General features: G+C 35.1%; 2 protein-coding genes across 3 annotated transcripts; one reads left to right on the top strand and one right to left on the bottom strand.

Moving 5' to 3' along the window:
• The first annotated feature begins 22 nt into the window (after positions 1-22).
• Positions 23-1631, top strand: LOC110660292 (FAS1 domain-containing protein SELMODRAFT_448915). Its single transcript, XM_021818543.2, has one exon. It carries the CDS (start codon positions 253-255, stop codon positions 1171-1173), a length of 921 nt encoding a protein of 306 aa, XP_021674235.2. The 5' UTR covers positions 23-252; the 3' UTR covers positions 1174-1631.
• Positions 1632-2147: 516 nt separating this feature from the next.
• LOC110660288 (lysine-specific demethylase JMJ18) lies at positions 2148-11610 on the bottom strand. 2 transcript variants are annotated; one of them, XM_021818539.2, is made up of 12 exons: positions 11363-11610; positions 10822-10912; positions 9267-9338; positions 8781-8858; positions 8149-8658; positions 7819-8049; positions 6927-7088; positions 5755-6123; positions 4536-5595; positions 4310-4413; positions 3367-3555; positions 2148-2767 (listed from the first exon to the last, which is right to left on the bottom strand). In XM_021818539.2, exons 2-12 carry the CDS (start codon positions 10867-10869, stop codon positions 2453-2455), a joined length of 3138 nt encoding a protein of 1045 aa, XP_021674231.2. In that variant the 5' UTR covers positions 10870-10912; positions 11363-11610; the 3' UTR covers positions 2148-2452. The 2 variants fall into 2 exon arrangements, with proteins under 2 accessions (XP_021674231.2, XP_057985979.1); XM_058129996.1 differs by having other exon boundaries at positions 10822-10932; positions 11363-11558.
• Positions 11611-23781: the final 12171 nt, after the last annotated feature.

The raw sequence follows: 23781 nt of genomic DNA on the forward strand, positions 1-23781 counted from the left end.
ATATGTGTACCGACTATACTCAGAGAAAACTAAAAAAATATATGACCTTAAAAATGGGTTTTCTTTTAATAATTGACGAAATACCATAATATTCTGCCATATTACAATGAATAGCCCCTTCTTCAGCACTTGTTTTGGCGGGAAGAGTTTGTTAGGCGTTAGTTATTCTACTTCTTGCGCACATCAATAAAACCAAAAGAAATCAATCCAAATTCAAGAAGTCAAGATTTTGATCTCATTCATTTTCCTCTCATGGCTCCATATTGCCTCTCTTTCCTCCTCCGATTCCTCACTGCTTTCGCTTTCACATCCGCAGCCCTCATTCCCAGCCCTTCCCCCGCCCCCGCCCCTTCCCCTTCCACCGCCGCTATTCCTTTGCCAACTCTCAACGCCACCAACCCCACTCCCTCCCCTGTTCCCACTCAAATCCCAAGTCCCACCAACACGACGACCACTGCCCCTTCTCCTATCCAAATTCCCAACACCACCACAGCGCCCCCTACTTATGTCTCAACTCTCAACACCAGCACCGCCGCCGCCGCACCTACGCCGCCACGAGAAGGCCGACTCCACCGCCAACAGCTCAACAACATAGTCGATGCACTAATCGGTGCTGGAGACTTCAACGGATGGGCCAACATCCTCTCGGTGGCCGACCCCATCACTCTTCCTCTCTCCGCCACCCTCTTCATCCCTGCTGATGATTCTCGATCTCCCATCTCCACCACCATGACCATTGACCCTTTCATCTTCTCTTACCACATTGTACCTCAACGCCTCTCCTTCGCTGACCTTCGGCAATTCAAGCTCTATTCTCGCCTTCCTACGCTACTCCCATCCAAGCACATTCTCATCACCAATAATTCCAGTTCCAACTTTACACTGGATGACTCTCTTCTTTCTCATCCCGATCTTTTCATCACTGGCACTGTCGCCGTCCATGGAATGGCCACGCTCATGGACTACTCTGTTTATGGCGACGCCAAACCAAAACCTTCACAGCCAGAAGTATTGTCGCGGCCACCACCAGCAATGTTTGAGCCATCAGGCGAAGTGATCGACGATAAACCAGACATAGATGCGGCTTGCTTGTGTACTGAGGTTTGGCCTGTTTTCTTGGTGTTTTGTGCTGTTTTGGCATCAAAGATTCAAAGAATGAGTCTCGGCCGTTGATGGGTTTTGGGCGGAGATGATGATGGAGAGTCATTCTTTTCTTGGATCATCCCTTGGATTAGTTACTATTCGTCCCTGTACTCTTTGGCCATATGACACAAATTTCTGTGCCAGAAGACCATTTGAAGTTCTGATTTGATGTAATTTTTTGTCAAATCTTTTTAGATTCAATTGGGTCTTGTTCTTTTCTCAGAGAAAGATTTTGCGTTGGGTTTTAGAGATGCTGCTTGCATCAGATAAATAAGGCAGAGATGGCTCTGATCGATTCTTAAGCATCTTTCTTGCGGTTTGTTTGAACCATTAATTTTCTGCTATATTTTTCTTATTATCTGATGCATTTCCTTTAGAATCAATTAACATTCATCTCAATTGGATGAAAATCTTTTGCTTAATTTCATATCTCACTCTCATCTTCTCCATTCATTAGTCATGTAAGCAACTCTGCATGGATTCAGTGAAATTAAAGAATCCCACCGATTGTTTTTATCAATTATTATTATTATTATTTTCTCCACGCAAAAATGCTTGTTTCTTTTCTCGGTAAATCAAGTTTCCATTGCATTCTCTCATTTCTTAGATATATTAGTTAATAAATCATGAAAAGCAAGAAAATTTGGAAAAGGGAAATGCAGTGCAACCCATGCATGCAAAAGAACTTTTTTATTTTTTTTTTTTGGGATTTAAATACAGCAGAAATAATTTAAAAAAAAAATAATCAATTTTTTATTTTTTAATTTTTGAAAAAAGTTTTTAATTATTTAAAATATAAAATTAATATTTTATTTATTTATAATTAAAAGTTAATTAAAAACATTAATTGTAATTTATTTTTCAAAGGCTTTAAGTGACTACTTGAAAATAGTTAAAAAGTCCCGAAGAGACCATTTGCCTATGATAATACAAATCCAACTGCAAATATTGGCACAAAGAAATCTCTAAATCAGATGTGAATCAAATCCATAAATGTAGCCATCTGGACGAAAACTAACTTGTATTTTCATAAATGTTAGTAAAATGTTCTAATGTATAGATCTAACCTTTTTCTTTGATCAGTTAAATGCAGCAGAAATCATTTTTTTATATCTTTGTAATGAGTGGGCACCTTGCAAATATTTGTGCACAACTCCTGCCCAGGATCTCTGCCCTGTTATGAATCTTGTAAAGAATGAGCCTAATAAGTGAGAAAATTAAGCCAAGCTACTCGAGTGAGAAAAAAAAATGAAGGGACTGAATAAAGCAGCCCTGAATGAGAAAGAATGATGGAACCTAATCTCATCTTTTATTGCCTACTTGTTCTGTTAATCTCCTCCTTCAATGTTGTGAATGCAGCTCTCCATTCAGCACTTTGTGCGTCGCTGCAGAATATCCTATGCATTATTTGTAATTCTTCAGCACTTGCCTTCTTGAATAATCCTTGCAGCACATGCTGCACCTCTTCTTCACTTGAATGATGACCTCCTATAGCTGGATTGTCTATGAGATTGCAACTCAGTCCAAATGGGGACTTCTTGAAATCACTTGTAGTGCTCAAATTCGAAAGCCTATTATTCCAGTACTCTCTACACTGATGATTGGGATCAAGAGCCTCAATAGCCTGAAAGAAATTTGTTTGAAGCCAAATTTAGAATCCAGACACTTAAAGAATCAAAACCCACAACACCTCTGGCTTTTACATGTTTACGTTTTATCAATGCAAATGCACATGTATGGCTGACGCAGCCACCTCAAACAGATTATAATTGCACAAGCAGATAAACTTGCATTACAGTATGTGTGCATGTGCAAGAGAGAGTTAGAGTCAATATCATATAGAGATTCAGAAATAACTGGAAACAGAAAAATACATGGTTTTGCAAACTTGCTAACACACACACATAGTTGTCACTAAAATTTCTGTGACAACTGACAAAAACAGTTGTTTAGGACCTGTTTGGCAATACTGTTGAAACTGCTGTTGAGAAAATCACTTTTTTAGATATACTAGTTAGAGAGTATTAAAAAATAATTTAAAATTAAATTTGATAAATTTTAATCATAAGAACACTAAAATAACAAAACAGCTTTTTTCAAACTGTTTTTTTTAACATTTAAAATAATACTTTTATTCAGAAAAGTAGTTTTAGACCTCCAAACGCAACGCCAAACAGGGCATTAATCTGATTTTAAGTGTGCACACAGCAGAGATTGCTTTACCTGAACAATTGGTGAAGAAAGAAACCCAAACATTTCAAGCCCATTAACACTCAGCAAAGGCTGCAGTCCTCTTTCTCCTATGCTGTTTTGTTGTATAATTTCCTCATTCAGTCGTTGCAGCACCATTTCCCAGCACTTTTCTACTGAAACATTTGTAAATGTTTCACTTGGGCATTCTTCTAAAGATACCTGAAATTTGAAACAACATTTTGGAAGTCAAATGAGAATCACGTTTCAACTATCTTGGCATCAATCTATCTTTCCAGGAATGAAGAATATATAACATAATCCTACGCTACAATTCAAGAGAAAAATCCAATTTAAATCTTAAATTAGGACTAATAATGACAAATATGGCCTCAAATGGAAAACTAAATAGGGATTTGATTCAACCAAATTGATTGAGCTTGTTTTCAATTCAGTTAGCAAGGCTTCCTTCATTAGCTTAACCAACCTTTGCTGAAATATAGTCCGACTTTCTTAAGAAACAAGCTCCATCATTGTGTGGTTGGTTCAATAAGGCATAATCTTGTGAAGGTAAGTATTACTATTGCAAATAGTTACATGCAAGAGTCGATTTTGAAAACCTGTATATTTCGAAAGCTCTGGTGTTTATTTGTCATATTGTATGCCTTCAGGGGATAATGTCATGGATGCAGTCATTAAGATTATTCATTTATTCAATTGTTTTGCCAACTGATCTGAGAATAATAAGAATTCCAAACACCATACAAACAGTTAGCTAATCAAATGAGCATCAGATGGTCACCAGCAGTACAGAAAATCAATCATGCATGAAATTGTATATATTGGTAATTAGAACCTGAACCATGATCAGAGCTCTGGTCAGGACTGCATATTTGACTAGTAAAAATCTGGCTAGACATTTACAGCCAGTAAATTAGATCACACAAAATCATGGGATTACATCGAGAAAAATCACCTTAAAAAGAGGGCCAAGGAGTCCAGCATCCACTATTTCTGAAATATAGCTACAAAGTTTTCTTGGATCAAGCACACTGAAGAACTTAACTCTGCTTTTAAAACCTGTAAAATCAACCCAAAAAAAAAAAAAAAGATTGGATTCTCAAGTACATAAAAGAAACTACAGAAAGGCAAAGAGATCTTCAAAAAAACATATATTTAAGCAAACTCAATAATCAGTGTACCTTTCGGGAATATGGCATGCCTACTGCACCAAAGCTTTCCAAACATGACACATCCAAAATTTAGAGGTTCAACAAAAAAACCCAAATTATTCACTGGATTGTTTTGATGAGCCATAGATGGTCCAACATCTGAGATGTTGACTATTTTGGTTTTAAAGTTCCCTGATGGCACCATTGCATCTGAATGCGGAACTGAAAGATCAACCCCAAACAACTTCTTGCTAAATGCACAAGTATCCCCAAGAAGCATTTTATCTGAATTATTATCTTTATTTGAAAATTCATGCAATTCTGATGAATTACAATCACTGCCAAGTTGTGATACAACTGACTCTTTTGCTGCATCAGAATTGCTAGCTTTCTCTTGCTTACCAACTGACATATTTGTTTCCATATCTGAGACAACTTTATTGTAGGAGCTATCAGATGAATAGAGAAAATCACTTCCATGATCAACAGACATAAAATCAAGATTTAAATCAATGCACCTCTCTTGCTTCACCTTAGAAGCATTCTTCAGGATCAATGCTTCATTTTTAAAGACATTGTCATGGCTATCAGATTGGATTACTTCTGAAGAAACTTGACTATTTGAACAGCAAGAGATATTGGTGCCCAATGTTTCTTCTGCTTTTGGGGAACAAGATGGACTTTCCTTCTGCTCAGAATAGCTGGTTTGGAATGACTCTCTCTTCTGATCCAGCTTACATACATGAGCACCATTGTCACCATCAGAATCCAATTTAGGCTCCTTAGATGCCCACACTTTTACAGCATCTAATCTTCCCTCCAATGCTTCAACTACTGTTTTTAATTCATCCATAGTGTAACGGAGAAGAACATATTTGTCATTTGTTTCACAGGAACAAAAACGGTTTGCATGTGTAAGACATGCAAATTGTTCAGGGGAGCACTTGCAGCTGGCAGCAGACAAATACAAGTCATAGAAGCAAGTGAAACATTCTCTCTCACTACACAAATCAAACTCCTTTTCCATCTTTTGCAATTTTAGACGAGTTGGAAGATTCCGTAGTCTTTCCTCCTCCATCTGTACCCTTGTCTGTTAGAAATAATCATTTTAAAAAATAAGTCTCATCAATAGTGCTCAAGTAAAATTTTGACCCACATTAGTGCATGTGTGCATCTTTGGAGGGGGGGTTGGGGGTGGGGGTGGGCCGGCGATGTTGGGGAAGGAAGGAGGAGGGAGAGAAAAGAGTACCTTAACTGCTTGGGTAAGCAGCCCATCCTTCCCACAGACACTTCTCCACCTCAAATTTTCAGGAGTTTCTTTTCCAAGAACTAGTAGCTCCCAAAGGGCCTGGACCGCTTTCTGAGCTGATCCAAGTAACAGCTTGTCATGGGATATAGAAGTCTTACGATGCTGCTTACTGTAGAGCTCAACCGCATGTTGCCCATGTGCTAACCAATCAACAGGGGCTACATTCACTGCTTCTGCACAGTTGAAGCCACAATTAAAACCAGAGTGGTATGCCCTAGGAAAGGTAAGAACAAACTCCCCAGAGTGCTGGACAACTTGGTACACTGGTACACCCTCAGCTTTTAAAACTGAAGGAGATAGTTGAGTCACCTGCCCAAGAATATGATACCAATAATGAAATCCAAAAGCAATGTTTAGGTCAAAAGAAAATGACGAGAATGGTTTCATAAGTTGGCACTCCATACAAAAGACCAGTGACAATTGATCAACAGAATCATAAAGATGTACAATTGGACACTTGACAGTTAACAGGTCCTTTTCAAAAAAAAACATCTTGAAATACATTCCTTGTCAATGGTATTGCATGGCATCAAGATGCATCTATGACAAAATATAATAATATAAATTGACTGACTAGTATGAACTAAGAAACAAGATTATACCTTCAAGCATAATACAATATATCATATATGCTTCATCAGGATAACAATTTCATTTAGAGCTAAAAAAATGCCAGGGTAAAGTGGGTATAAAAATTTGCGTAACTGCTAATATAACTATCCAAATATCATTCTCTCTTTCCCTTGTTTAACATTTTATCCTCTTCCCTGTTCCCCTTCAACTAGAGCTCCTATACAATATACTTGATACAGCAGAAACATTCAACACTGTGTCTCAAGAGATGGGGAAACAAAGACATAGGGGGTACTAAAAATTGTAAGCATGATATTTGGGATAAGGAATTGTATTATGTGATTGACTATGATAGATTAAAGCAAAGTCCAATGAACTGAAAAGTATTGTCCCACCACAAATCCTTCTCTCTCCCCTCTCCCCCCCACAAAAAAAAAAAAAAAAAAAAAAAAAGGAAAAATTCAATATTCCAACTATAAATTAAATAACACTTTTTTAGATCCAAGCATAATGAAAAATAATAAGAATCATCTCCTTACCAGTTCATGAAGCAAATCAGGCTGTTCTTCAAACAAATCAGGTAAATGCTTTCTCATTGCATCCTCCAAATTGGAAGCATGGCTTCCAGGTACTCCATACCATATCTTTGGATCACCCCAGTGCAAATAGTTTAGTGAATAAAGGTGGTGATCCTCAACATGCTGTTACAAAAACGATTGAAAAGGAAGAAGGCATCAGTAAACAAGTGGATTTGCAATTTCAGGAAATGAAGATCTAATTCACCAAATAAAAGTAACACAGAATACTATACTTCATTCCATAGTTTATGTAGGTGATTTGCTTTGTAGATTACAAATAGAAGAGACTAATATGATTGCTAATATGAATATGAAAATTGTGTGCGTCTAAACAAATCATAATATAATAATAATATAAGTACTAAATGAAATAACATTTACCTAATTATGAAATCTATGTGTAAAATAAGTTTCACTAAAATCACAGTGGTTCCCAATCAGAAGATAATAAATAAAAATTTTCATCTTCACCAGTACAAATTTTCAAAAATTTTTATGCCACTTTAACTGTTAAACAAGAAGCATTAACGGCTCATTCCAGCACTTTTCTCCCATATTTTTAGAGAAAAATTCCTAAAATTTCTAGCTCCATGCACAAACTTATTGTTAGCATTCTCTATTTTCCAGAAGAACCATTGGGAAACGGGTGGTTAAAACCACAAAGATCTCCAAAATTTTACAGCGATCACGGTATTAAAAGGAGACACAAACTTAACCGAATCAAGCAGATTTAGAGAATTCATGCCAGCCTTTGAAATGTTGAAGTTAATTAAAATTAAAACTAAATAAATAATCTTTGCATTTATCATTTTATTCTAGTTGTACTTCGAGAATAGTAATTCTAATGACCTACCCAACAAAATGATGAGAAGCACATTCCAACATACAGCCATGGCACCAGAACTCCTGAGATATCACTTGCTTCAAAACATAGCACAGAACCTTGCAGGCGTGGGAAGTTGTTTAGATTCCAACCAGAATTGACATACTGATCAGATTCTGAATCACCTTCAATTATCATGGAAGAAGCCTTAGGAAAGCCACTTCCAAATCTTCCTGTTTCCAGATCAGCTCCATAGTATACCTGCAATATAATAGGATAAGAAGATCATATATGATGCATAGATATAACTACACCAATATTAAAGTAAAATGAGTACATCAAGAAAACTTTATCCCACACCTCAACCTCATCTGTTGGTTGTTCAATAATCCGCCAGTATTCACCCTCTATCTCCTCCACAGAAGGTTCTAATTTCTGGTGTTCAATCCCACCAGGCTTAACATCCTCCACAGAATCCGTCATTTGAAAATAACACTTTTTGAAATGATCAGCATATTTCTGAAATTCTTCAAGTGTGAAGTCAGATCCTGATTGGAACCCAAATTTTTCATCAGTCTCAGAAGCAGCTTTTGCTTCTGAACAAGAATTAGCACACCTCCTAGTCATGCTCATTTTTGAATGCCTCCTCCTTTTTCGTTTCCGGCTTCGGAATTTCTTTCTCATGGGCTCCCTGTTTTGAAGCAAGTCAACTTGCTGAATTCGTGTAGAAAATTTAGCACTTTCCCATATATCTTTCTCCTTAAGGCGGCAAGGTGGCCTCCATGAAGCTGGAGGGACAATTCGGCATATACCAAATGACTCTGCTTTTGCACGTATCTTTGATATGTAACCAAGTGTATCCCCAAATTCCTAAATGAATACAACATTACATATGTAATAAATGAAGAGAATAGGGAAGAGCGGAAGGTGCAAAACTACCACCAAATATAACAAATCAACATTAAATTTCTGCCTTTTGACAAAAGAAATACCTCAATAGTTGGATAAAATACTGGTGCTTCATCAATAATAGGTCTGCAAGCTTCAACTGGATCCCATCTGGCTGTTACCTGAAACATATTAATAGTAATCATATTTATATAAGCATCAGGAATTAAGAAAACACAATATTTACAAGGAATTTAAATATCACAGAGCAACTTAAGGGCTGCCCGGTTGGCCCTAACATTTAGTTTGACCATATGCAGTCTAATGCTGAGCAAAGCCATAAGGGCCCTACATCTAGTCAATTGAGATATTTTAGTAAACAATTGTGTGGCAACCCTAATGCTGAGCAGGGTCATAACACCCTAATGCTCTTAAAATGTCAATTTAAATCAGTACTGAAAGGATTAAAATCATAGGGCTATCTTGATGGGTGGCAAGTGGCAACCCTCTGACACTAGTAAGCTGTTCTTCACAGCACAACATTGCACAGCCACTGAAACAGCAGTGAAGACCATATTAACATAATTTACCTTCCGATTTCTTGGACTCCCTGAGCCCTCAATAGTGCTATCATTTTTTGAGGAATGCTTGAAAGAACTATCCTGCAAAATAAGTCCTTTATATCAGATAACCCACGATTCAAATTCAAATGCTTGACCATGACACTGTATATCACTCATTCCGATACAACAATGTTTTTTTTTTTTTCCACCACAGTTGAGAATGAAAATAAGTTGCAGGAAAAAAGCAACAGGTGGATATTGCAGAAACTAATGTTGGCAATCTTAATAAAGCAGTAAAGCTAATAGAAAGAAAATAAAAGAGAGGGGGGGGGGGGGGGGGGGGGGGTGGGTGGTGTTGTGGGGGTGGGGTGGGGAGAGGGGTTTGTTAAGTTCTTGTAATTGGCAATTAAAATCCACACAAATTTAGCAAGAAAAATAATCAACTCACAAAATTGTGTATCTGATCACACAAACTTCATGGTCCTGCAATATAGTCCCTAGTCTAGCTAATATAAAGTAATTTGCACACATTGTATTAGTTGTACAACAGCTGTTATTTGGATTCCTGATTGTGTAAAATAACTCAATAGCTTAGGATTCCTTAATTACAAGCTTTGTTGAAGAGAAAACTGCAAGAGCAATTATACCAGGTTTTGGCCATAGGAACATATCCTCATCATCACTATTTGATGAATAATTATTATATGGTTTTGGCCAACCAGAGGCGTATATCAACAGCACTCTTCATTTACTGCAGCGTAGGCTCTTCAAGATAGATGAACGAATTATTAGAAGTTCAATCTAAGCTTCGCACTTTGATACTAATCTGTTCTGGCCATAAAGTTAACAAGATTATTGAGGTAGTTTTTTAGTGGATTTGAAATTATTTGCATCATAAGAATCTGAATCATCTGATACATAACAAAGTTGCCTGAAAATTTCTCTTATTTAATAGTTACACACTCTCCTCGATTCTATTATTATAGCCATAATTTGAAAAAGTAGTTGTATCTTTGTACTACCATATCCATGAAAACTATAATCTTTCATCAACAAAATCTGGTCTGTAGCTAATACCATCATTTCCTCGAACCCTAAGGGGACAGGAGCCTAACTTTCTGAAAAGAATGAGTAAATATCTTAGTTCTAATCTAATCACTCCACCATCAGTGCCTCAGTTCCACAAATATGACATTGTATGCAAGCAGACAATCACAGTAGGTTCAATGAACTGCAACTAACTACAAAGCTTATACATATATATAACATCCTTATATCTAATTCAAATCATATGTAGTCCTGAAACCCTTGTTCCTATCCTGCAGCATGACTCCCAATTCTACCTCTAAAACTACTAATGGTAGGGTTGCAACCTGAACAATTGTGTCCCTGCAAAAGAACTGGGGCATGAAGATTATAAAACCTAACATGGAATTACCAGATTTGCCAAAAAAAAAAATACACAAGGACTGCAAATTTTAGAACAAACAGACAAACAGATTTTAGAAGATAATATCATAGCATTGGAATTAAAACGAAACGAAGAATATAATTAGAGAGAAAGAGATAGAACCAAACAAACCTCATTGATATGGGATTGTGAAGCTGAAGCCGATTTGAACTCTTCCATCGTCTGTTGATGATAATAAAGATAGAAAAGAAATTTTGATAGCCTGCAAAAACACAGCAATCCCTGACCTAACCAGATTTAGAAAACTAGATTCCCAGAAGCAAAAAGAAACAAAAATAAAAAAGTATTCCCTGAAACCTAGCCCCTCAAAAAAATCCAATCTTTAGCTTAAATAGAAAAAAGGGGGAAAAAATCAATTCTCCATCTTCCTCCTCCAGAAAGGATTTGTTTTCCTATATTCTCATGAATCATATCACATATACATAAAATGAGGGAAAAAAATTTATTCTACATATCAATCTATCATACCCTAAATTCCTTCCTTCAACTTCCATAACTTTATTCCATGAGTCATAAAGATCAAATTCAGCATTAATATTTATAAAAAAAATTTTTACAATATATTTTTTAAAATTGACTTCTTTTCACCGAATTAAAACTTAAAAATTTAAAAAAGATGCTTGTAAATAAAAATAATAATAAAAAAGAATACCTTGCTTCTGTTGCTAGGCTAGGATTGGAGATTGAAAGAAGCTTATTGGATCACTTTGCCCACCTTCTCTATTATATTATTTATTATTGGGTATATTAAATTTGATTGAATAAATATTTTATTTTAGAAAGTAAATAAACGAGAGAGGAATTTAATTTCTTTTAGAAAAAGAAAAAAAAAAAAAAAGACAACAACGAGGTTAAAGATAAGGACGCGGAAGTTGGTTGGATCTAAGAGAGAAAAAGTCGTTATATATATATAGAGAGAGAGAGAGAGAGGTTAAAGAAGAGCCGAAGAAAGGAATATGTATTTGATATTGAATTTTATGATTAAGAAATATTTAAAAAATATTTTCTTCTTCTAAAACGTGTAGGATTAGGAAATATTTGTGATCTAATACTAAAAAAATATTTTATTATTTTAATAGTTTTATAATTAAAATATATTAAATTTAATTTTATTTAATTTTTAATATTTTCAAATTAATATATTTAAAAATATAATTTTATCAATTACAGTTAAATCGATGGAACTAAACCCGACCTTTTCCGTGAGCGCCCCATCTACGTGGAATCTCTCGCGCCTTTTTCTATTATTTTGACTGATAAATTTTTATTTACTTATTTAATATTAAAATTCATGATATTATAAATTCAGTAAATACGAACTCTTTATTGAAAAACTATAGGTTTAATTTCAAAGTTAACTTGATTAGACGAACTTTATATTTTATCAATGGATTCAAATAATAATTTTTGAACGTAAATACTAAATGTGTATATTTTGTGAATTTATAAATAATTATTTAAATTATATATAAATTGACTTAAAAATATTTAAACAGTTAAAACAAAGGGAATTCGTGTATTGTGTTACATGTTCAACGTTCACTTTGTCTTATTACATTTAAAGAATATGTATTCTTTAAAAAATTTCAGAAGTGGTTTTTCATTTTTATTTTTTAAACAGTATTTCCATATATTTTGACTAATTGTATGGGATAGTAAACTAGATAAAAGTTAACCCACGACTTAATCTAGTCTTTTCGATGACTTAGTAGTCGAATTTGACCAATTCTTCTTTGGATTTGGAATGGACTAAAGACCAAATCTATTGTAGATTAGAGCGGTGTCCTTGAATTCGAATTCAAAATTAACTTAGCAGAGAGATTGAATTAATATGTGTTTGCTTAGAAAATAATTTAGTTAATTAACAATTTAGAAAATATGGGTGTATTAGATTATGAGTGTATTAGTTGTACACTTTTTTAATTTCTATCAAATATTTGTGGGAACTTAACTAAATTAAACGTAGTTTCGTTAAAATCTCACTCATATCAAATAGTAAAATAAACAAAAATTGTATTGATTGCTAGGAAAAGTGAGTATAAAGTTTGAAAATTCAATACAAGACTTAAAAAATTTAAAAACAGATAAAAATAAAAATAGATAGACTGCTGAAATCTGTTATTCTTTTTGAATTAGTTGGAGTCGAACGCTACACATCAGAACATATTTATAGCTATACCTGAAATATTTCGGAACCAATACTACCCCTTACTCGCACGTCTCAGCAATTACGCAATTGTTGTCCGTGATCTTGCTAACTACTAGTAACCTCCTTTATGGCATGTGACCTCCACAATGATTGAATAATTTCTCTTGCTAGTTTAATTAATCTTCTCCAATAAATATCTTAATCACCACCAAAATAATTTAGCAATATTTATTTCAGGCCTCTTAATTAAATTAATACAATAAAATTAATTAAATTAACTTTACGAAAAATTAATTTAATTAATCACAGACTTAAAAATAATTAAAGAACTTATTACATTATTTTTAGTGTAAATAATTGCCCTCCGCACATTGATTGGCTAGTGAGGCCATTCTAATTTAGACAATTGATTTCCTCAAGACCTTGATCCTTTCCTATTCCTTTGCTAAAATTAACGTGAAGTCTACTTCCTCTTCTGGAATTTCATCTCAAATATAATTCAATCTTTAATGAAGTTTCCTAATCTCCATAGACTTCTTATCAAAGTCAAATTAGCTTTACTTTTCCGAGGACATTGTGAGTCTTCTCCCAAAAAAGAAATGCTCTCACTATTTATGTATTACAACTGCACTTCTTGTTCATTTCTCTTAAACCCATCATCTAAGCCTATCATCAATATTCTAAAATCATAACTCATAAAAACCTAAGACTCTTTTCCTCTCCTCTTTCTTTCTTCTTCTTTTTTTGATGCGCTATCACTTCCACTGTGCGATTCTTGTGCTCACCATTGTGTTTCAACTGATGTTGTTCGTTCACTTGCCATTCTTGCCTACGTTACCACCCATCATCGGCAACCACCATGCTGTCAATCCTTGGAAGCCTCCTTGCACGATTTGTGTGCCATCTGGCCATATCCAATGCCATTCAAGGTATTTTCTCAACTCTATTTTTTGATTTTATGCTTTCTTTTAAACTAATCTTGGCTCTAATAGCCATTTCTTGGTAGTATGAGCACTAGGTATTGTTTGGGTGTTGTTGATTTAAAGACAATTTGAGAGGATATTGGGATAATTTGAAAGAACTGGTACTATGAGTTTTGTTGTCATAGGAATGAAATTGGTACCTAGTGCCAAATGGGTGCTAAATGGGCTTTGTTTGTTGGGATATGTTGGATAATTTGGTTGCATGATGCTTATCTTCAAATTTTATACTATCAATATGTTATTTACTACACTCGCCACAACACCTGGCACTATGCCTACGATAGCATCTAGTACCACACCTGGTACTACATCCATAACTGCACTGCTACATTACCTGCCACTACACCTATTACAACATTGGGCACAACATTTATTACCACCTCTATTATAGCACCTGTACTAAGTACCTGTGCAACATCTCCTCTGTTAATATCTCCCGTGTGTTCCTCTACTTCGGGACTTAATGCCTATTTTGCCTTGAGGGTTTTCTTACCTCCCAGCTTCCTAATGTCTAGCATTAACCTTTTTCTATAATAGCTAGAGATAAAATTTCTTACTGCACTTAGACTTATATTAGTACTGCACCTAGTTGAACTTATGCCATTTATTACATCTTGTGTTTCTGTGTTTCCTTGAAGGTTGTGTTTATTGCTTTTCCCGAAGATTGGCTTTTATTTAACAGGCTAATTTTCTTTTCCTTCCTAATAAAGGGGAAACTCCATCAAAACTTTTTCTAACTTGGTGCTGTCATTGTTTTTACAAGTGTTGCCTCAAGATTTTCTTCTCCTTCATTCGGTAGCTCTTCAAGTGTTTGTCCTTCTATAATAGGTTCATCTATGATAGTAAATATTCTCCTTATTTGCAACTCTTTTGTCCAGTTCCATTAGTGTTTTCCAATTATTTTTAACTCCTTTTTTGTTCTTTCAATGCAAAACTTGGGTGTGGCCAATGTCAGCATTGGTCATCTGAACACTTCTACTGACTTCTTAGTTCCTCCTTTCCCCCTTGGCCAAATTGATGAGCTACTTACCTGGGACACCCTAAAGGATATTACTAAGTCAAAGGAGATTAAATCTTGGCTAAGATACACATTTGGATAGGCTAAATGGATTGATAGGTTATCTCTGATATACTCAGGCCTTTGGCAGAAGGCTAGTATCAAGAAGTTCATCTATTTGACTCACTTTGCTCCTCCATTCTACCTCGGACTCATATTAGGTTCTCTCCAGTTCTAGTCCTACACCTGTAACTCCTTTATTCTACTTATGGGACTTATGTCCATTACACTCAAGGACATCTACATGTTAACTGGTCTGCCAGTGATTAGTACTAATGTGCCTAGTTTGATTATAAAACCTGAGCCAAAATATCAACTCAAAGGGAGGTTCACTTCTTAAAGTGCTCTAATCTCGGCTAGGATAGGTACCACCATTGTTGATCACATTATTTTTATCTATCGCCTCCTTCCCAAGTACCTATTTTGTCCTGTATCTGACCAGCCCTTTAAGCTCCTTCCATTAGCCCATTTTATAGCCATAGGAGGTGAATGTGCCTTAGGGAGTATGCTTCTTGTTTCCATCTATCAAGCATTAGCTTAAATCATTCTCTGAGTAAGGTGAATGGGAGCTTTTGGGTGGTTTGAATGTGGCTTTTCTCATACTTCCCTCAACTATTGAGTTCTCCTCCAACTTCTCTAATCAAGATCTTTAGTTTTTGAGTTGTATCTTCTGCTTGTGATTGGAGTACTGATCAGGTGTTGCAATTCTTTTAACCTATCCCCCAGAGGTTTTGATGATTTCATGCCCTTGGACTCTTCAGAGGACCTTACTACATTGTAGCTGCCTCCGTGGTTGAGTAGGAGCAATGTCCCATCTAGTGAGACTATTATCCACACTTGGGCTTCTTTCACTATTGTGAGGCCTTTACACGCTAGTGCTACCTTTGCCACTCTACTGGGGGTGATGCATCCAAGACTAGAGCTTTATATACCTTCTCTTTAGTCTCAGTAGTTTAATTTAATTTAGGGTATTCCATCCCCTGTCACTACCTACAACTCGATTGGTAAGGCCAGGATCTCTTTTCCTCAAGATCATATTATTTTCCAGTCTTACAGTGATTCTAGGCTTAATGAGGCTGCCCAGTTGTGTTTGGTGCCTTCCTCAGCTTCTGTGCTCTCACTTTTAATAATTGGTGGACCTATAGGTTTTAGGAATCTGTAAGAGTTCAGATTCCACCAAGTACCTTTGCATCTCTTTTGTTTTATATTTTTTTTACTTCTAATTTAATGCCTTTCACAAGTGCTTCACTTATTTCTCGTGCTGTCTAAAAACAAAAGGTATCCCCTTCATAGCTTTCTCTTCCTACTGCCAATAAAGTAAAGTCCACCACACTGTAGTTCAGGCTTGAGGTCCAAGGCACATCATCCTTGATTTCTAGATCAAAGAGAGATCCTCCTATATCTATCTGTCCTAGGCTCTTAGGATGTACGACTCCAAGGACTAAAGGTTCTAAGACCTTTGCCTTGAGTTCTGTTGTGACTTCATCTACCTCAAATTTCGATCACACTAATTCTTCTAATCTCGAGGGCACTTTTATTATAGATATCTCTACCTCACAAGATGCAGCTTCTAGTGATGGTGGGAAGGCTATTGCACCTACCGTTGATTAGAGAGATGACACTAAGGTAGTAAATAAGGATGATATTGACTCTCTGGATGATATACAATTCACTTTTCTTCCTGAGGTTTGAATTCTTACCCTTTGTGCATTATTATTTTCTCTTATTGTACTAACCTTACCTTTACATGTAGGTACCAAATCCTTAGGTCATAATGTCTTCTGTTGACCCTACCATTATTTTCACTACAACATTGGCTGATGAGCTTGATGCTATTATTGCACCAACTGCTCCTGTATCTTCATTGATCAGTTTTCAAATTGTATCTGATCCTCTATTGATCGTGGATCTTTCATTCTTCATTGATCTCGATGTTGACTCCACTAGTTCCCCCCTCAGGCCCTTTGCATAAGTTGTTAGTATAACTAAGTAGAATTGAGACTTTTGCTTACCCTAGATGTTGGTGACCTTTTTGAGGATCAGTAGGGTATGATCTTATCTTTTCTTTCTACTTTGGCTGCCCTTGAGCCATCTGGTTAGTTAGGTGACTTCTAAGCCTAGCTGTCTGATTTGTTTCCTCAGCACTTAGAAAAGAAGAAGATAACTAAATCTTTGACCAAGGAGATTCATGATTTTATGTCTCGAAAAGCCAGTATTTATCTATTGGTAGATCAAGCCAACTCACAAGTGAGCTTGGTTTAGGAGAAGAAGAATGAGATCACAATATTGGATCAACGATTAATTGAGCTAAAAGCTGAGATTCCCAAGGTAAAGGTCAAGAGGGCCTCACTATTGGATCAGGTTCAGGAGATAAAAGTTGACTATACCCAGAGCATCAAGAAGATAGATGTTGAAGGCAAGCTTATGAAGGCGACACTTCCTTAAATGGAGCTCTAAATTTAGAGCTGTTATAACTACCTCGATTTCCTATTTTCTTTCTACAGCCATTGGTCATCTGTTAGAGCAGCTCTCCTTTCATTGATTTAGATTTGATTTGTGATTGTACTTTTATGGGATGTAGTATAATATATTTCATAATAGTTATTTTGGTAGCTTTGATGAACATTTAGCCATGGATTGTCTTTTTTCCATTTACATCAGTGGCCGATAGGCCTTTTACATAACTATATTCTTGACTTTGCATGTGTGATTACATTGAAAATATTATCATTTGTTGGCTTTGTCTATTTTAGTATTTGCAGGAATCTTCAAGAAAGTTGTGGGGTCAACTAGGTAGGGCTGCAGGTTTAGTATTAGCTCTCCTCCTTTTACTGCTCTTACATTTCCCACATAGTGGGAAAATACTTCTTCAGGTACTTACCATTGATCACTTTTTTGTGTAGCTCCCTTGCAAGGCTACCCAACCAATAAGCATTTTCTCTGAGTACTCAATGCACTTAAAAAAGTCCTTCCCAATTTGGAGGCCACTTGCCAAATCTTTTATCCTTGGCACCTACTGGCAGTATAGTCTTCCAAACTAGGTCACCTTCCTGAAAAGCTCTATCTTTAGATCTTTCATTGTAAATCATTGAGACTTTCTTCTTTTGTGCTGCCATATGGTTGATGGCGTGTATTCAAATTTCATCTAATTCTTCTAATTCCATGGCCATTGTCTGTGTATTCACTTGGAGTCAAGTCATTTTTCCTTGCAACCCATTATAAAGGAACCACTACCTCCATTAGAAGGATGACATCATGCCCTTAGGTTAGGGGAAAAGAGCTCAACTTTGTTGCATCTCCTAGAGGTTCTGTATGCCTATAAGGTCTCTAATAGTATTAGATGCCACTCCCTTGGGTTCTTATCGATCATCTTTTCTAGGATACCTATCAAGATTTTATTAGATGCTTCTACCTATCCATTGGCTTAGGTGTAATACAGAGTTAAAGTGAGTAGTTTTATACCATAGTCCTCTGTAAAGTCTTTCATGTTTTGTCTGGTAAACATAATCCCCTATTCAATTGTGATAGTCTGAGGAATTCTGAGCTTATGGATGATATGTTCTTTAATGAAGTGGATGACATCTTTTTATTCTACTTTCTTTGCAGGTACTGCTTCCACCCTCTTAGTGAAGTAATATGTTGTAATAATGATAAAGGTGTGTCCCATTGAAGACACAAGGTGGATCATCCCAATGAGGTCTATCGCCCAGCCTCTGAACAACCAAGGTTTCAGGATAGGGTGCATTTCCTCTGCTGGCCTTTTCTTGACCGCACCATACCTCTGACACTGTTAACATCCCTTAGCACATGTTATGCAATCCTTGAGGATCTTTGGCCAGTAATAGTCATGTCTCTTAATAAGCCATCTCATCTTTACACCTGCTTAGTGTGCCCCATAATTACCTTCATGCACCTGTTACATCACCCTTAAAGTCTCAGGAAAGTTGAAACACCTGAGCAGCAGGCTGTCAAAGCCTTTCTAGAATAATTCCCCTTTAAGCAATAGGTAATTCAAGGCCTGTACTTTGATGCAGTGGGACACTTTAACTAAAGGATTCTCTAGGTACTTTGTCAACAGAGTCCTTCAATCATTTGTAACAACCAAGTTAGTATTAAATAAATCGACTGGTATACCTATTTCTTCAATGGACAAGTGTTTCCTTTTCCTAACCAAAATCATTTTGTCTCTCAGGACATCTTTAGGCTAGAAGCTAATTAGGCTAACTAATCTGCTTCCCAATTGACCTCTCTAAGCATATGCATGAAAGATATTTCTCTGAAGCAATCGGGGAGCTGCGCTGCTATTACAAAGTACGAAGCCAGGAAGAAGCTACTGCCCTTATACTCCTCTATTAGCTACTTGATGACCAACTATGAATCAACTACGTCACACCCTACTCCTCGTAAGATGTAACATGCCCCCGTAGTACACCTAATAAACTACCATACTTCACCTACCGATAACCCATTAAATATACTACAAGGGATTTTAAAACAATTTTCGTTCATTTTTTTTTTAATTGGTGGGTTAAATTTTTTTCAGATATTAAAAACCTTTATTTAAAGTCCAAACATAAATCAAATTTTTAGATATTTAAAATCTCCGTAATTTTTATAAAAATTTCGGCAGAGTGCCGTCTATATTTTGAGAAAACAGTTCTTCAAAACCCAAAAATAAAGATATTTGCAATATATTTCTCAATCACAACTCCATTATTCAATCTCATTTCACAAATCAGCACAAGCAACTCAATACACAGTTGAAATTAAATCAAACATTGAAACCTCTCATTAAGGTAACAAAATTAACATTTACATTCATGGGATCATTAAAAATTTAGTAGTGCAAAACTTTATAAATACATAAAATCTCAAGATAACCTTATAATAATTTGTATTTAATTACAATCCAAAAATATATTACAAAAGAGAAAAGTAAATTTCATAGATATAATTACAGAATTACATCAAAATCTAAAGTACAAGGGTATACCTATGATATACCCGAAGATAGTCTCACTATAACTTTCAGTAATCTTGCTCAGCTGCTTTATATTTTCCTTCACCTGCGACAGCATACAAAGCTATTGCTGAGTGGTGAACTCAGTGGTGCACAAACAAATAATTTAAAACTTAATACAAGTTATGCTTGACAATTTATAACAAATGAAAATTTAAAATTTCTAAATTCTTCAAAATTCATAATATTCAGAAATCAATATTTTCATTCATGCAAATTATTCATTTGAATAACATTTTGATCAAATAGTAATTATTTATCTACATTTCTTGTAAATCTTTAAACAATACAAAAATATTTTGAATCACTGACAAATTATTTATTTGAACCACAATTTATCAAACTATGCATAATTTAAAGGGCGTTGCCAACAATTTACACAGTTGAACCCATACCCAAAATTCAAATAGATGTCGTGTTGTACACCATAACATTTCAAACTCTCTCAATAACCGAGGCTAAAAGGAAAGAACAAAGATTAGCTAGTATATATGAGTACTCATTCAAACTCTTCCCCAACTGGCAAGCTAGAGAGGAAGGAACTCACCCCATCTAGTGGAGGAGATATCTCACTAGACAAGCTAATAAGAATTCACAACATATATTGTCATGTTAACTGTGGTTTCAAATCATATTCAAAACAATTTTTATTTACAAAGTGTTTACAAACCATTAACATATTGAATCATCATAAATTCATGCTCAAGGTTAGCAACACATTAAACTTAAAATTTACAATCCTCAAAACCATGCAATAAATCCTTAAATGCATAAGAAAATTTACATTTAATTTATACAATTTCATTCAACAAATTAAAATCCTTAACACAAAAAAATTATAAATCATTAAATAAACTTGTTCAAATCAATTTAGAAGTGAAAAGTAACAAAATAGTTTGTTGTGCACAAACCTTATACGAGTCGCCTCTTGGCCTTGACTCGATGTCTCGAGTTCTTTCCCGGTATTCTTTTCCATTGAAACACACAGTTTCACAGTGTTTCAGTATCACCATTTATCATAATTTCAAAAATAAATTCAAATCTACTTCTACCTAGCTTTAATATGCTAAACTTGACGTTCTTTAAAATTTGTATTTCGGGGTTACTATTCATGACACTATTCAAGTTAATTTATTGACTTTCTAATGTTTAATAGGTATGGGAATTCTAATTTCACCCACATACCACATTTTGGTTACCTAATTTGTTGGTTTTGATTGTTTTCTCAAATTTTAAGTCTTTTAGGTAAAATTGCAAATTTTCAGTTTTGGTGTCCTATGTTGCACTGTTCCATTGGTCATGTTGCTGTTAAAATTTGGCTAAGTTTTCTTGATAGAAATTATTCCTTATTGTCTTAAATTTATTCTCCTTTTTTAATCACTCCAATTGGAGTTTTTTAGCTCAAGTTATCCATTTGAATCATGGCTGCCGGATTGGTCTAACTCAGATTTTCTGGGCAAATTCTGGGTTCTGGCAGTTTTAGGTCACCGAATTTGGGTGATTAAATGACTTAGTTAAGGTCATAATTTGAGTTTGTGTTCTTCGGCCAAAAGAACAAATGCTATTTATTTGGTCATTTTTGTACAGGTCAGATTGCCTAATCTGGATTTGGCCAATTTGTTCACTATGATATAGTCACTTTCTGGGCATGATTCCTAAATGAAAAATGTGTCATTTTGTGTCTAGTTTCATTGTCAATTGGCCTCACACCAATTGGGTTGATAAATTTTTAGTTTTGATCCCTGAAAGAGACCTAGGTCAAGCTGCCTGCAGATTGACTCTCTCCAATCTGAATTTAAACTTGCTTCCAACAATTCATACACACCACAAATAGTCACAATTGACCATTTATTTGGTCATTTTTGTATAGGTCAGATATTTGGCCAATTTGTTCAATATGCTATGGTCACTTTCTAAGCATGATTCCTAAATGAAAAATGTGCCATTTTGTGTCTAGTTTCATTCTCAAGTGGCCTCACACCAATTGTGTTGGTAAATTTTCAGTTTTGGTCCCTGAAAGGGATCTAGGTCAAGCTGCCTGCAGATTGACTCTCTTCAATCTGAATTTAAACTTGTTTCCAACAATTCATACACACCACAAATGGTCGCAATTGACCATTTCTCAACTCAAATAAGGTCATTTACATCCATTAACCATTTTCTACAATTTTTCTCCCAAACCCTAAGTGCCAAGAACCCTAACTTACACAATTCATTCAATTAATGAATTTAAAGTACATAATCAACATCTATACACTTAATTCATCTCAAATAATCATTCAAAACCATCAAACTCATTCATTTCAAACCCTAATCCTAGCTGGCTAAAATTTCTATTTGGTCCCCCATAATAGTTTTCTTTTGAATTTAAGTTAAAATCTAAGTTAAATTAACTCAAAACATATGTTTTAAACTAAAAATTTCAATTTAAATTCTTATCTCACTTGAGCTTTCCAATCTTCTTAATTGTCCAATTTTTCTCTAATTTCTTTCTTCTACACTTCTTTTCAATACTCAAAATCAAGGTTTAACTTGAGGAACTAGGAAATTTATAGTGAAATTTAGGGTTTTGAAAGCTTAAATTTAAGCTCTCATGGAGGAACTTAGGGAGAGAAATGAGAGAGGTGAGTGCCACGACAAACATGGAGAAGATGACAAAAAATTAGCTTTTTAATTTTATTTTTATGTATAATTATCCTTCTTTTTGACTTAGTCAAAATTTCAAGTAATTAGAATTTAATTATGAGGTCATGTGTGATGTCACACATATGATGTCATAAGGCAATTTTCTTTTCTTTTTTCTTTATTTTTCAATGGTTCTTTAATTTAATTTTCTATTCCGAAATTTTCATTTCTCCGATTTTATTGGACAGTTAAGTCAGGAATCACCTCTAGGGGTGAATTGACTAAATTGCCCCTCGCCGATCTGATCCGGTTTGCAAGTTATTTAATATTTCTTCCGGATCCCTGACCTAATTATTTGACCTGCTTAAAAATTCTTTTTCGTGATTTTCTCTTTTTCACTGTGTTCTCAATAGTCCTAAGGACCGCGGCGTCACATTTTACGATTCAAAATTCAAGTTTAAATCGACCTCGCAATTCTTCCCGAGAAGATCACCCATCGCTGTGACTGTCGGCTCATTTAACTTCTTATGTTCTGTTTTTCTTATATATACTTAACTAATTAACAATCACTAATTATTTGTGTTCAGGGCTTATCTAGTTGTCTTAGATGTAGTTCTAATCCCCTTAATTATCTGGACCGACACCGGTCACGGGAACAGTGAAATATACAAGGCTATGCAAATAGGGGTGTTACAATTCTCTCCCCTTTAAAATAAATTTCGTCCTCTAAATTGTATCCACTATCTGTCCGCAAATAGTCATACATGTTGTTTTCTCATATTTTTCTCACATTTCTTCGTAGCTTCATAATCGGAATAATGGTCTATAGCACTTTAACCAATACTATTTACTCATCGTTTGCTGACCTCGTGTGTCAAGTTTCTTATGAGCTTCTGTCATAAGTTAGATTCAAATTCATTTCAATTTAGAAGTAAGAAAATCTATGTACTAGTGGATCCACTCTTTCTAGGATCTCGTATGATCCTATGAGTGAAAACTTAGTTTTACTCTTTTCTTATCAAATCTCTTGATCATTTGATGCAACCTTCAGTTTAGTTTAGAATATTTTAGTCTTTTCTTGCTGTTGTTTTAGCAATTATTTTCCTTTGTAGTTTTTTTTTCTTTTTAAATGACCTTGTTGGTTATATATGAACTACTTATCTCTTTCTTAGCCATAGGTCCATAACCATTATCTTACCATCTCCATTTATGACCAAGGCCTATGTGTCATTTTGCA

This window comes from Hevea brasiliensis, chromosome 11 (genome assembly GCF_030052815.1).
Source record: "Hevea brasiliensis isolate MT/VB/25A 57/8 chromosome 11, ASM3005281v1, whole genome shotgun sequence".
NCBI lineage: Eukaryota > Viridiplantae > Streptophyta > Magnoliopsida > Malpighiales > Euphorbiaceae > Hevea > Hevea brasiliensis.

Excerpts from the sequence above, each read along its gene's own strand:
- LOC110660288 (XM_021818539.2), bottom strand. The coding sequence starts at position 10,869 with ATGGAAGAGTTCAAATCGGCTTCAGCTTCACAATCCCATATCAATGAG. Across the intron at positions 9,339-10,821 it reads CACAATCCCATATCAATGAG|GATAGTTCTTTCAAGCATTC; the intron begins GTTTGTTTGGTT and ends CTTATTTTGCAG. Across the intron at positions 7,089-7,818 it reads GCTTCTCATCATTTTGTTGG|CATGTTGAGGATCACCACCT; the intron begins GTAGGTCATTAG and ends TTTTTGTAACAG.
- LOC110660292 (XM_021818543.2), top strand. The coding sequence starts at position 253 with ATGGCTCCATATTGCCTCTCTTTCCTCCTCCGATTCCTCACTGCTTTC.